This window comes from Mchenga conophoros, linkage group LG7 (genome assembly GCF_057382185.1).
Source record: "Mchenga conophoros isolate Kocher_MC1m ecotype Shallow Benthic linkage group LG7, M_conophoros_male_GT1.1, whole genome shotgun sequence".
NCBI lineage: Eukaryota > Metazoa > Chordata > Actinopteri > Cichliformes > Cichlidae > Mchenga > Mchenga conophoros.
Window position 1 is genome coordinate 34,519,958 of NC_140532.1, and position 13,462 is coordinate 34,533,419.

General features: G+C 39.3%; 1 protein-coding gene across 1 annotated transcript in view; it reads right to left on the bottom strand.

Annotated features, from left to right (window-relative positions):
- Positions 1–13,462, bottom strand: part of npr2 (natriuretic peptide receptor 2) — a 93,496-nt gene that overhangs the window by 38,140 nt on the left and 41,894 nt on the right. The window contains exons 8-10 of the mRNA XM_085279022.1: positions 5,924–6,044; positions 4,233–4,307; positions 3,255–3,332 (exon numbers count right to left, since the gene is read on the bottom strand). Of these exons, the coding sequence (XP_085135148.1) occupies positions 3,255–3,332; positions 4,233–4,307; positions 5,924–6,044 (274 nt within the window). The remainder of the gene's footprint in view (positions 1–3,254; positions 3,333–4,232; positions 4,308–5,923; positions 6,045–13,462) is intronic.

Below are 13,462 nucleotides of genomic sequence, written 5' to 3' on the forward strand. Positions count from 1 at the left end.
CGGGGCACCCAGGTGAAACATGTGCGTGTGCATAAATTGCCCTTGGAGGTTATGAATGAGCCAGTGTGCTCAGGGCGATGAAAAAAATAACATAAGGTTGAGGTGTTGAGAGGACGTACGAGCAGGAATATCACACTGGAACAGGCTGAATGTGTAAAACTGCTTTACATGGAAAATAATCACTCACTGGTTTTAACGACACAAAGCGTCTTCCAAAGCATGAATCACTCTGTATGTTCGAAAAAGGAATGAAAACAGAAACCTTTGGTGGCGATTAAGCGGGAACGTTTCATTTTATGAGAATGTGCGAAGTGGAAATAAAAAGGAAGAAGAAAACAGTAATTTTCTTTTCTAGAAACACAAACGGCTACTAGTGCTAACAAAGACAGCGTATCTTTCTGCAGCTGGTGCAAAACTTTGAAAATTCATCCTCAGTGAGTGACAGAAGCTCTCACACCAAAACCAGGGTGTTAGTTGCTCATGTTTCACGGCTCGGGGGATGTTAGGCTACCCTTTGGCCTATATAATTTCCCCCGCTGCACACAAGCGAGGGGGGAGGAGAGAGCACTGGAAGACAAGTGGTTAAGTTTCCACTGGCAGGCCTGTCTCTTCCCCCCATCTGGTCGGCTTTTATACGAGCTGAGGTTTGACAGTCGATCAGGCCCCCGGGGCGTCTGAGAAGCTGCCAGCTCAGACAGAAGCCTCACTCCCCCATGTGCCTGCCGACTGACCGAGAGGCCACAGAGGCGTCAAGGAAGCCTGAACTCTCCTCTCCTCTGAAGGACAGCAACAGAAAAAAGGCCCAAAAGCACCAAAAGAATCCGAGCTGGAGAAAAGAGAAAAAATGGCCACAAGTTTTCTCCACAACTTTTCATTACCACTGGTGCAATTTCCGAGTTACGGGTTTCCCTTTGCCACACAGTGTTTCCATCACCAAACCACATAAATTGCAAGATTTTCTGTTTTCCCCCCTTCAGCCAGCTTCCTTATCACTCACTCGTAAACATCACCCAGCCGAGGAGACCTTTTCCATCAGCAGCTGCACTCAAATACATGTTTAAAGGATCTGAACCCTTTGCCGTAACATCCTGCAGTGGGTCTTTGTAAACACTAACACAAACCTATCTTTCACAAGATAAGCTACAGAGCCAGAGAAAAATACCCAAAACTAACATGCTGAAATTGTTCCACTTTAAAAAAAACTCCTTTCATAAAGCAGGTGGAGATTATGAAGGTCTTTCATCTAAACAGTTGCTTCATTTTGGTGAGCAAATAAATTACCTGTTGAATACAACTAGTTGAGATGAAGGGTATTTTTTCTGTCCTCCAAGGTCTCACTCAGTGTAAAGCTCTTTTCAAACAGATGCAACTGGAAGCACTCAGAGATGCATTTTACCTCAAAATACAACTTTGCTTTCCCCTTTTAAAGAAAGAAGACAAACTCAAGAGTGACGAGAATCTGTTTCACTCGCAGACTGTGTATAAAGGATCGAGGTAGAGTCTGAAAAGTGAAGGCAATGCATTTCGTCTAGTGGTCAGCCAGCAGGGAGCGACGTCTCTGTTTTCAAAAGAAGTCCAGTTGTACAGAAGTCAATAGGAAAAGACCGTACTTTTCATTTGATCTATGACCTTTGTAAACACCTTCCTTATGAGCTTTTGGGGTCAATATGAATATATATGAATATAATGAAGTTCATTTTTATAATTTACAGTCGATGCTAGAGTGAAACAGAAGGATAAAGCGGGATGTGCTTTAGGTCAGGCATACCCCATCAATACCCAATCCAGTGCATTCCTTTCCTTTACTTAGCAACTCTAAGCTCGCTCACTCCCTTGCTGTTTAGTTCAGCTTGAACCAAGAAAGCTAAAAGACAGCGGTGAAGAAATCAAAAGGAAGTAAATTTCATTGCTTTTATATTGCACCTGAATTTTATACATCATAACGTCAGAGAAAAACTAACCTTACTCAGAACGTGGCTTGTTACACCGAACTCAATTAGTTCAATAGTTAAATTAGTTCAATTCAATTTCCATTTTATTCAATCACGTCTCCATGTTTGTTTATTTTCTTGTCTACGTCGAATTTGTGTGTCTTAGTCCTGTTTTCAGTGATTGTTACTTCCTGTTTTTTGTATTTACTTTAGTCCCTCGTCTCATGTGCATTATGTTCAGTTTTGCCTCCAATATCTCAATAGTTAGACCCTGTTCAGCTGTGTTCCCAGGTGTGTCCAGTCTGCCCTCATCTCCTCCTATGTGTACATTGTCTGCATATTCCTCATGGTGTGTGAGCTTCCATCAGTCTGTTGTCTGCAGTCAGTTTGTCCACGTCCTGCTTTGTTATTGTTTTTATTTTTGTTTAATTCCATCTGCCGAATCCTGCATCTGGGTCCACTGTCTGGCAGCAACACGCCCATCTTATCATTTACTGTTTTACTTATAAATATCAAGTTAGAACATTTGAATCTTTGAATGTATTAAATTATTTTATTTTATTTTATTTTCAGAAAGCTATGAAAGCAAAAACCTTAAAAGTACAGCAATGATTCTCAGTTTCTTCCTCGGAGTGATAAAGTTCCTTCATTTATAAGCCTTTTATGAAGAATGCATACACTAAATTGAGTGCACAGAATATTGATCCCTCCACATAAAAGAAGGCAAATGAAACATCCCTCTAGATTCTGATGTTACTTACAAGTAAAACTGGGCCAGATGGGTTGTACTAATAATAATATAACATATTTTTAGATTTTTTTTCTCCATATTTTATATTTGCTGGAAAACAAATAAAATGAGATGGGGAAAAAAGAACCAGTCCAGGAAATATAAAATTGTGCGAGTCAATTAGAAGTCACTTTTTAGAAAGAAAACAGAGGTGCAGCGATACAGATTGTGAACAGTAGTAATCCTGTCGCACTTGTACAACACAGGCTTAGTAGGTCAGAAGTGTTGCCCCAAGCCAATCCAGTTACTGCCATGCTTACTGAGTGATTAAAAGCATTTTAAACTTTATTCATTAAGGAATTAGAAACCCATGAAAGCATCCCCCTTTCTCTTTGCAGTTTATTAATTATTGCCTTTGCAGTCTGTGCTCAATAATTAGAGAACAGACACACAGATGGCTTCTCCATTTTTGTCTCTTTTTTTTTTAAATATAAAATCAACAATTGAGAGTCACATGCTGCACTTTCTGTAATTCCCTTTGACACGCAATAATAAAGCATCTCCTTCAAAGGAATACGTTTTGGGACACTTACATGCTTGAGCTCCATTAAAACTTGTCTTGTCAGCTCTATCCTCTTCTTGTTGACGTGCTTGATGGCCACCAGGTTCCCCTGTGTGCAACACAAGATGAGCGGTGAAGCCAGATTTACACACCAGCTTTCATCATATGAGAAAAAAAATATATATATGGATGCACAAACAAAACAACACAAAAAACATGAAATTAAAAGGAATCAGTATTAAGCACAGAGAGAGAGAACAGCAGTGTAGCCTACAGGTACATGTGTGGTCGATTGCAGCTGTGCTGCAGAGGAAGACTTGCGTCTGTTGTTTCCAATGTGATGATCCTCAGAGCCACAGATGTGACAGACTGGAGAAAAATGCTGCTGTAGCAACTACGAAGCAAGACCGGCAGTTTGTGTGGGAGTTTTAACTTTTATTCAAATGAAATGCACAGTTAAGACCTGAAGAATTCTGAATAGAAAGGTTCTCTTTGTCCAGCAATTATTGGCTGTTTCTGGTGACAGATTTTATCACCCTTGATCTGTACTGACTTTCAAGAGGCGTATCAATAACCCTAATTATAAACAAGATGCTCGATCTGTATCCTGACATCAGCATTTATATAAAAACCCTGCATCATTCAGCTAAAAAAAGAGTACAGCCCGCCATCTCGTTATTCAGCAGCCTCTTTTTGTCACATTTTCTCACACCTCTTCAATCTGAAACGGACAAATTAACAGCAGCAACAAGTTGATGGCCCTGTCCAGACTGCAGGCGGGAGTGTAAAAACAAAGACACACACACACACACACACAAAAAGGCAGAGAGAGAGAGAGAGAGAAAGAAAATTGACGCATTCTGCAGCTCACATTAAAACCAACTACCTAAATTCGCCCACACTCTCGCTTTCTCTCTCCTCTCTTCAGTTTTTCTCTGCGAGTGTGCACATGTGTGGGCGGGAAAGGAGTGCGCAGGAGTTGAAAATGTCAGAACTCGCTAAGCCTTACCTTAAAATAGCCCGTTTTTGCAAATAGCTGATATTTTCCATGGGCAGTTATCAAGGAGCCGTAGCTGGAGCCTCTCTGAGAAGGTGGAAAGGGATAGTGAGAAGAAAAAAATGTCAGTTAGTGTGCGTAGATTAAAGCAAAGAGGATTAAATCATGTTCACTTTAAGACTGTGCTTCTACTTCACTGCAATGTAGATTTCTAAAATGGTTCAACTACCCAAAAACATGCCCCACTTCTCTGCGTAACATGAAACCATCGTTCACTTATATTTGAGAAAATAAAGTGCTTTCAGATTCCAGCTCGAGTCATTTTGCAAATGTCTGCAGAGCACACCAAATGAATAAAAATCAAGTGGGCGCACTGCATGCATACAGCCAGCACAGTCAACTGCACATTTGTATAGAATGCAAATATTGGCATCACACGGCACCCTGGAAAATACTCTAATTTGGAAAATTTCTGTGTTTTCCACACACACACACACACACACACACACACACACACACACACACACACACACACACACACACCCCAGGAAATGGACAAAAAAGCAATAATGAAAAAGGTGTGTACATGTGCTTTTCATGAACACTTGCACGTGTGGGATGAAACACAACCCGAAGGAGATGCATTAACACTCAGACAACAGAACCCGATACTAAGAACGTAATGACGTATTATGTATATAGGAGTGGGGGCCAGGCGAAGGCTTATTTTAACAATCATTTAATATGCCACTGCAAACCCAGCTACCATCAATAAACCACCAGCTTTCAGGAATGTGTAAACTCACAAAGGATTTGGACTCTCTTGGGGCAGCAGCTTTTGCTTTTTCTAACAAAACCCACAAACTGCTTTTTAATACGCAGCACACAGTGTGTAAACAGGAGGGAAGCTCTGAACTTCAAGCATTTTGAATCCTGGAGGGTCCAATTTTACCACAGTGACATGTCCAGACTGATAATCAGGCCTGTATGAATGAAATATACCAACCAAGCATGCAAAAATAACCTGCCAGATGAGCAACTTTTTTACCAATTAACATCCACCAGGTTACAATTAACGAGGGGCAGGGCTGGGTTTTGTTTTAGCTACGTGCTAAATAGGTAGATTTTCAGAACTACTTCACATTAACCAAACTCAAATCATAGACGAGTGCAGAGGTTGCCAAATGGTGTGACAAGATAAGTCCAGGCATGCTTTGGGGTTTTTTACGGTAAGCATATATTATTATTGCAGCATATGACTGCATAAAAAATTTAGGGTTCCCTAAAACTGTTTTAGCTCATCAGTCAGGAGACACTAACTGAGAAATTCTTATTGACTTAATTGACTCGAGTGTTGGATCTAAACCACAGGCATTAAGACTGTTTTTAACTGTGTGAAGCTGTTTGATAGCGGGATAGACAGAAGGTGTAGGTGGAAGGTTATATTGGGGTGCTAGTTGCAGATGTTGCAAATGGGCAAAAGTACCCCCATCAACCATTACAGAAACCGTGAGAACAGAATAGGGACCAGGGCACAGACAACAATTTTCTAGGCCTCACAGATTGCAGCCTGATATAAAGTGATAAAAAGCTCACAATTATGAAGATTTTAAAGTTTAATGGCTGCTAGCTCTCATATGAGATCGTGTGGGTGTCATTTCAACATTTTGCATCATTTTCTGCACATAAATCTTGTGATCTACCTGTGAGAGGGTGAGCCGACTGCCAGCACGCTTGTGGTATTTATTTGGGCTCTCGAACTGAAGGTCCTCCCACCGAATCCTCCACAGCATTCCTGCCAGTTCCTTCTCCAGCTTCAGTTTCCTGCAGAAAGTAAAAAAGCAGGTGGTGAAATCGACAAGGTCACGGCAGCACAAACAACAGGAGAACTAGACTGGTTTGGGGTTGATGCAAAGGCCATGAGGTGATGTTTTCACCACAAAGCTACACCAGCTGGAACTAAAGCAATGATTAAAAGTCCTTCGGAGCCAAGGTGGTCTGCAGGAGAATTATAAGTTATTAAGCAAGCTGGATTTAATCTCGCAAGTCACCTTAAAACAAAATGCAAATTAACTCCATTTGTTACGTTTGATCTCTGTCTTTCCTGTTGGTATTTCCTGAGATAGCGGTCTCAGATGTGATTACAGAATGCCTCACATACAGCATTTACGTGAAGTTATGTACATTTGGTGATGCATTTAGGCCTGTGTTTATTTTTATTAGATTTTAACTTTACTGGCTCATATGCTCTACTTATTGATGCTTGGCAGTGAGGCACTATTTTAGGGGAAGTATCTTGACTCTCCTGAACAAAGGGCTCTTTCTTCCAAGCAAAATACAGAAACATGGAACATTTGACAGTAAGCACCCAAACTGCTATTTAGTGAAATCAACTGAGCATGAAGTTAGTGTAAATATAAGTTCAAAAAATGATTTCTTTAAAAGGATTGTCACACTGCACATTGTCCTTAGTTTTCCTTTGGGTCACTTTTTATGATGCCTTCTGTCTCATGGGCCTTTCAGTTACTTCCTGTTCTATTTTGAACGTTATTCCCTCGTCTAGCTTACTTTTTTCTTAACTTCCTGTCTCTGTTCTTTTCCCACCATTGTTTTTGTCTAATTAAGCTTACTTTTGCATTTTATTTCCCTGAACTGTGTTTGTTCTTGCAGCGCACTCATTAGGGAAAACAAATTTCCGAGTGGAAAAATTCACACAAACCAGAGTAAGAGCAAGAGGAAATCTTGGGTTGCTGAGTTGATGACAGATAAATGTACATATTTGCATAATCATAAGAAATTTTAGATTAATGTTAAAAATTCATGTATTGCATAGAAATGTTTTGCTTATGTTTGATAATAAGAGTACAATAGAACAAAAGAGTACATGAATGCAGGGTTCGCACCGTTCCTCTTTTTTTGTCATTTGGTCAAGTTGTCAACTTTTTGTCTTATGTATTTCTCACATTTGGGTTTCCTAATAACCTTGTTGAACTTTTATTATATTTCCTTGTTACAGCCACCTTCCTACTGCACCTTTCACATTAATCTTGGCAACATTTATGTTACTTTAAATTTTGGAAAGTCCCCTTTCCCTCTCTGTCTCACAACCCTCATGCTTAACCAGGCTATTTTAGCAGCTAAAATCACCGCATTACATTTAAAACAGGAATGCTTCACTTGATAGCTAATAAAAAATAAAATAATTTATTTGTGTCTGTCATTCCTTAAACAGTTTAAATTATGTTTAAGTAAAAAGGAGTTAACCTAATATGTCTGAGTTTGTTGAGCTATCTTCATAGTTACTTTGGTCATTAAGTATCTGCCTCGAGGCGTCAGCCACACAACCTTTTGCTTCTCTAGGTGCGTTAGCCATTGTTCACTGCAAAACTACATAAAAAATATTTCCAGGTTCAGAAAAGATCCCAGATAACTTGCAGTTATCTTTGCCACACTGATGGCAAACTATGAAAAGTTTGGTAGGTAAATAACAAATTCATGGTGGGAAATATTTTTCAATTAAGGTCTAGAAACCTGTCTGTACTTCCTGATAACCAACAGTCATTAGGCAAAAATCTATATTCCCCAACCAGTTGCCAAGTGGTTGCTGAAGGTAAAGTCGGTTGCAGTCCTTGCAATTAGTTTTATAGCTAGCAGATTATCTAGGCCTGTTCGACTGATAGTGTTGAGAGTGTCACAATAGTACATATATATATATACAGCAGTCACTTGAAGGTTAATCATCAATCAATGTCGACTATATCTTCTACTTCAAGTAATGGTACAGTGCTTTGCAAATTTCTTGGACCACCTTTAGAAATCTGTCAAAAGCCTGCTTAAAACAAAAAATTACTTAATTCGCTGAACTGAATCTTTATACCCAAATTTGATCCGGCACACTTGACTTCTCTGACAAGTCAGAAAATAAACAAGCATAACATTAAACCACTAAAACTATGTTTTCTGTTCAGGAATGCAAGTAAATAATTGTAATTTGGCATCTTAATCAAAAGTTAATGTGTTTTACTAATCTGTTTCTGATTTTTTTTGTGAACCAGTAAAGTTTAAAATCATTGATAAAAACATCTTTCAGAATTTAAAATATGCTGATTAAACAGCTCGCACATACTGGTGGATTAACCATTACAGGAAAAAAAGAATTAATTTTTTTTAGTTACCAATACTGTTAATTTAGGGCAGCTATGTCATAAACCAACCATTATATTGGTTGGTAGAATCCACTTCACTCTTTTATTTTTTTTACTCCCTGAATTTCAAGCCATAACTGTACTTTAGTACTACTACTGTTTCCAACTCAGTTTTTTTAAAAGAACTATAAAAGTTAAGGTCTCCTAATGTTACTCTTCAGACCAGTTAAACACACTAGGGTTAAGAGCTTTAGACTAAATGCAACTTACAGTATTTTACAGTTGTTTTGGCTCAGCGTGAAAAATCTTTTAATTAATTTATGCCTTATTCAACTGAAGTAATGGTAATGTTTAACCGAGCATCGTAATGTTGCAGTTCACCGAAGGGGGTTATCATAGAGTACACTGAAATCATGACTTCTGGCATTTAAAACAGTAAAAGCCTCACACAGTAAGCCACGATGTATACCACAGAGCTCAGTGAGACATTATGAAGTGGAAACAGCATTTGTGGTGATTACCAATCATCTTAAATTGTTGCTCACCTGGGTAAAGTTAAAATAATGGCACGGTCTGTCCAGGCTTCCCAGTAATAATCATTTAAAGTGCATTAGCTACTAAATCATACCGACCAAGCTTTAGTGTCCTGCCTTTTGTGGTTCATAATAGGAGTGTGGCAAATCAGCCCGTCTCTTTGAATTGCCAGTTTTGGATACTGAATTGCTGTGATAAAGCTAAAGCAACTGAAAAACAGGGTCAAGTGTTCAGTGAAGAAGATACAATCACTGAGCATCATCCAGAAAGGTATTTTATGTATGCAATAAATATGTGGTGATTTCTTCTTTCCCTCGTGTCCTGTAGTCTTGGCTATCGGCTAAAACAGAGCTTGAGCCAATTCTTTTATTTATTTAAACACTGATTAAAGATGTATTTGACACAAATAAGAGCTGCAGCCTACTTAACTGACACTGCCTATTTCTTGCAAATACTGAAATCCTGCAGGGTTTTTCCTGGCTGAGAATAGGCGAGCGCCCCTGGAAGCACAATCAATCTGTGTACAGTAAAGGCAATGAGTTTGTGTCATCTTAAAATGTCTCAAATCTATGTTTTCAGGTTATTTTTTTTAAAAAAAGAGTGTCCAGTCTGTTTGACTACATGAAATTTTCAAAAGAAATCCTCTGTCAGAAATGCTATAAACATCTCTATGCATGTAGAAAAAGACTCTGTCCTGGTGCAGAAATGCACTATAAATTAAAGCTTAAATAGAGAAATAAATCCTAAAATTACTTCTCTGTTGTTCTGTCTCTGATTTGTCAAAGCACTATAAATTATGTATTGATCTATTAATAACAATATTGATACAATATTTTGATATACTTCTACTACGAGTATACAAAGGCAGACAGGCAAACAGATTACTAAAAGAGTCGATTAAACAGAGAGCCAAACATGAAAGTCACATGAGAAACATACAATTAAAAAGTATGATTTAATTTTAAAACAGACAAAACAGCTGCAAGCTGATAACCATATAACGAGATGTAAAGTCATCACATACAAGCAGGTCTATAAAAATGAGTTTTAAGAAGGGATTTAAAGGAAGCCAGTGAATTTGCTAACCTTATCTCCTCAGCCAGGCTGTTCCAAAGCCGAGGGGGCCTGATAGCAAAAACACGGACACCTTTAGATTTAAGCCAACTGAGGATCTAAGGGCTGCAAAATAGTTCATAGGCGGGTCATCATTTATGCTCTGCAGCTTGAGGCCAGACCCATACGTGCTCTAAAAGTGATCAATAAAATCCTAAAATCAGTTCTAATACGAAGCGGAGACCCCGGAGAGAAGCAATGATTGAGATGATGTCATTTAAATGTTAGAACCAGTAAGAAGCTGATCTGCTGCTTTCTGAACCAGCTGGAGGTGAGACAGACTCTTGGTTTACGTCAGATAGGAGGGAGTTGAAACAGTCAAGCCTATTATTAAATTACTCCTGGATTAATAAGCAACAGATGGCCTGTTGTTGAAGCCTGTTGTCTTCCCCCCTTGGTTAACCTAAATTCTTGACTCCAACCAGTCTTCTTCTGTGGTGCCTAACATGACTCAAGTTTGTGCTACACATAACCAGAAAGCTTTCTTTTCATATATACTCAAGGAAAGATCATGCTTTGGGTTAAGAAACACCTTTCCAACCACATTGTTGCTTTCTGCTCTCAGAGTAGAAAGGTGCCATAAACAAGTCCATTTACTGTGTTCCATTTTATAAAGCCAGTCAGGCCAGCTTTAAAGACAAGTTTCTTTTATTTGAATAACAACCTCAATTATGAGAGTAGAGCACTTTAGGAAAGACTATCTAAAGGGACAACAAAGCAACATGATTGCTATCCAAAAGACAGGTTTAATGACCAAACCAAATGAAGGCTTTGTGCTACACTGGTCATCTTTGTACACCGTAAAATTTAATAAGCTGGCTTTCCTTAAAAAATAATGAAAATTCATTCACTTAAGAAATTCAAATTGTCCTGGCAACCACCTGTCACTGGGGAAAAATGATTAAATACCAACCAGCTGTAATTTATTGTTGGTGATTTCTGGCAGTCAATTACTGGTGTAATTGGTTGCTGTACCAAAAACCACCTTGCGATTGCTTTGGCTAGCAGATAGCCATGGCTGCCAGTAGTTTGTTTTGAAGACAGTGACTTAATAATCATAATAATGGATTGCATTTATATAGCGCTTATATAGCGCTTTTCGTCCTCAATACCACTACTCATTCACACACTGGTGGAGGCAGCCACAGTTATAGCCACAGCTGGCCTGGGGCAGACTGACAGAGACGAGGCAGACATATCGCGCCATCGGCCCCTCTGGCCAACACCAGTAAGCGGTAGGTGAAGTGTCTCGCCCAAGGACACAACGACCGAGACTGTCCGAGCCGGGGCTCGAACCAGCAACCTTCCGATTACAAGACGAACACCCAACTCTTGAGCCACGATCGAAGATGCAGACAAGTCGGCATCTTCAAAACAAACTATCGCCGACCAAAGCAATCAAGGAGGTTTTTGAACCTAGCGACAGTTTGAGGGGTGAAACGCAGACGTTAAGATCAGCGATTGTCCAATCTGCCCCAACAGCCACGGCCACGCAAGTGATCGAGAGAGAAACTACAAAGGCATACAAATTTATCAATGAACCAGTCTATTCTGCCCACAAGCTGTGGGTCATGGCCGAAAAATCAAGCATTGTATTTAAAGCAGCCAGATAGTTTGGGCATCTGTCTAAGATTTGTCCTGGAAGCCTCCCAGGTGAGCTGTTCAACCCAAAGGAGATTCTAGGACAGACCTGGAACACACTGGAGAGATCTCAGCTGGCAGGTGAGAAGGAGGTCAAAGCGTCTCTGATTAGCTTTTAGAAGATGGATGGAGGGATGGAAACCTTGGTAAAAGCACTGAGCTTGTTTAGCTCTAATGAAGGAGCCTTTAAGATACATTGAACAGACTCCTGATAGACTGGGAGTGCCTAAAAGCTTTCCAGATGATGTTAGATTAGGATAAGAGTTGCGTTAGTTTAGGTTTTGTTATCCTTATTTCACACACATGTCAGCAGGTTGTTAAATGAAACATTTTTCGCTAATGATTGTGGTGTTTAAATTGGCGCAGAGAGGAATTTCCCAGATTGCACTTCCCATGATTTACTTCTGTCTCCTATTTCGTCCATTAAAGGTGGATGAATAAAAGCAGATATGTGAAGCAACTTCTCCACAATGGTAAACAACCACTAAATGTCTGCAAAGCCCAACCAGAGTAATGAATTCATCCATTTTCTAATCAGTGACAAGTTTCTGAGTGTTGCTTTTTTTCAGCACCACTCTGATAAACATGGCACCATGGAGAGGAAGAGGCACTCTAGCGACTCAGCACATCTGGGGGAAATCTCAGAGGAGCTGATGCTTCTTGACAATTCACGATTTACGACAACAATAAATTTAAAAAACGCAGGAACTTTTGTGCGTTTTTTTTTCTTTGCAAGGTGGCAGTGGATTCATTGGCAGACTGAAACACTTAGAAATGAAAAATGAGCAGAGCCCCACACATTCCAGCCCAATCTAAAAAGGTGTAAAACGTTTCCAGATGGCTTCAGGGAAATTATTGTAGCGTGTGCATATCATCATCTTTTAGTCTTTTCCCCCAGAATATCCCAGTTGGCTCCTGAAGTGGCTCATTATCATTTTTTTTTCCTTTGCGACTTTTTCACCAGAACAAATTGTGTTGCTGGAGAGTCCAAAAAGTAAATTCTGATGTTTGCTAGTATTTGGAGGACAGGAAACGCCATTAAAGTACCTCATCCACTACTAAAAAAGTACTTTTCTATTAAAAGAACCTTGTTTAGAGACCTCTGGCAGCCAGAGGGGCAAAATGTGAGGCTCCACACTGGGCCTATTGTTTGGTAAGTCCCATTTGTGAATACCTCCACAGGACCAGCCCCTTCATTAAAAACAACAGAGTCACTGCTGCTCTGCTCAACATCCCCTCATGCCCGCTGCTGCTGCTGCTGCACAGCAGCCTCCAAAATCAACGGCGAGCAGCTGACAGCACAGCTGTTTAAATCTAAGGCACTCCAGGGTGAAGTTTGAGAGAAAAATGTGGCAAAGTTATATATCTACATCTGAGCCATTAACAAGTAAGCTGGTCTGATTTCTGAGCCTTAGATGTTATAGATCATGTTTTACTGTCTTGTGCGGGGACAAAATTAAATTGAAGGCTGAATTTGGTTTGCTGCATGGATTTCATCAAAAAGCAATACAAAGAAACATATCATTTTATATAAACAAGTCTCTTTTTATTAAACTGCAGACATCAGTTTACGTCTATGTACATGTCAGAACAGAGATCTATTGCCAAAAGATTTCTTAAAACAAATTAATTTTATTCAACATTTTCTGCCCTGTGAACTAGATTTAGATCCACCCCCAAATTAGGATATTAAAAAAAAAATAGTTAAATGTATTAAAAATAAAGATGTAAGCAGCAGTAAATATATATCATCTTTTAAAATTATATTTTTTCTTTTTATATATATATCTTCTTATTAAAAATATAAAA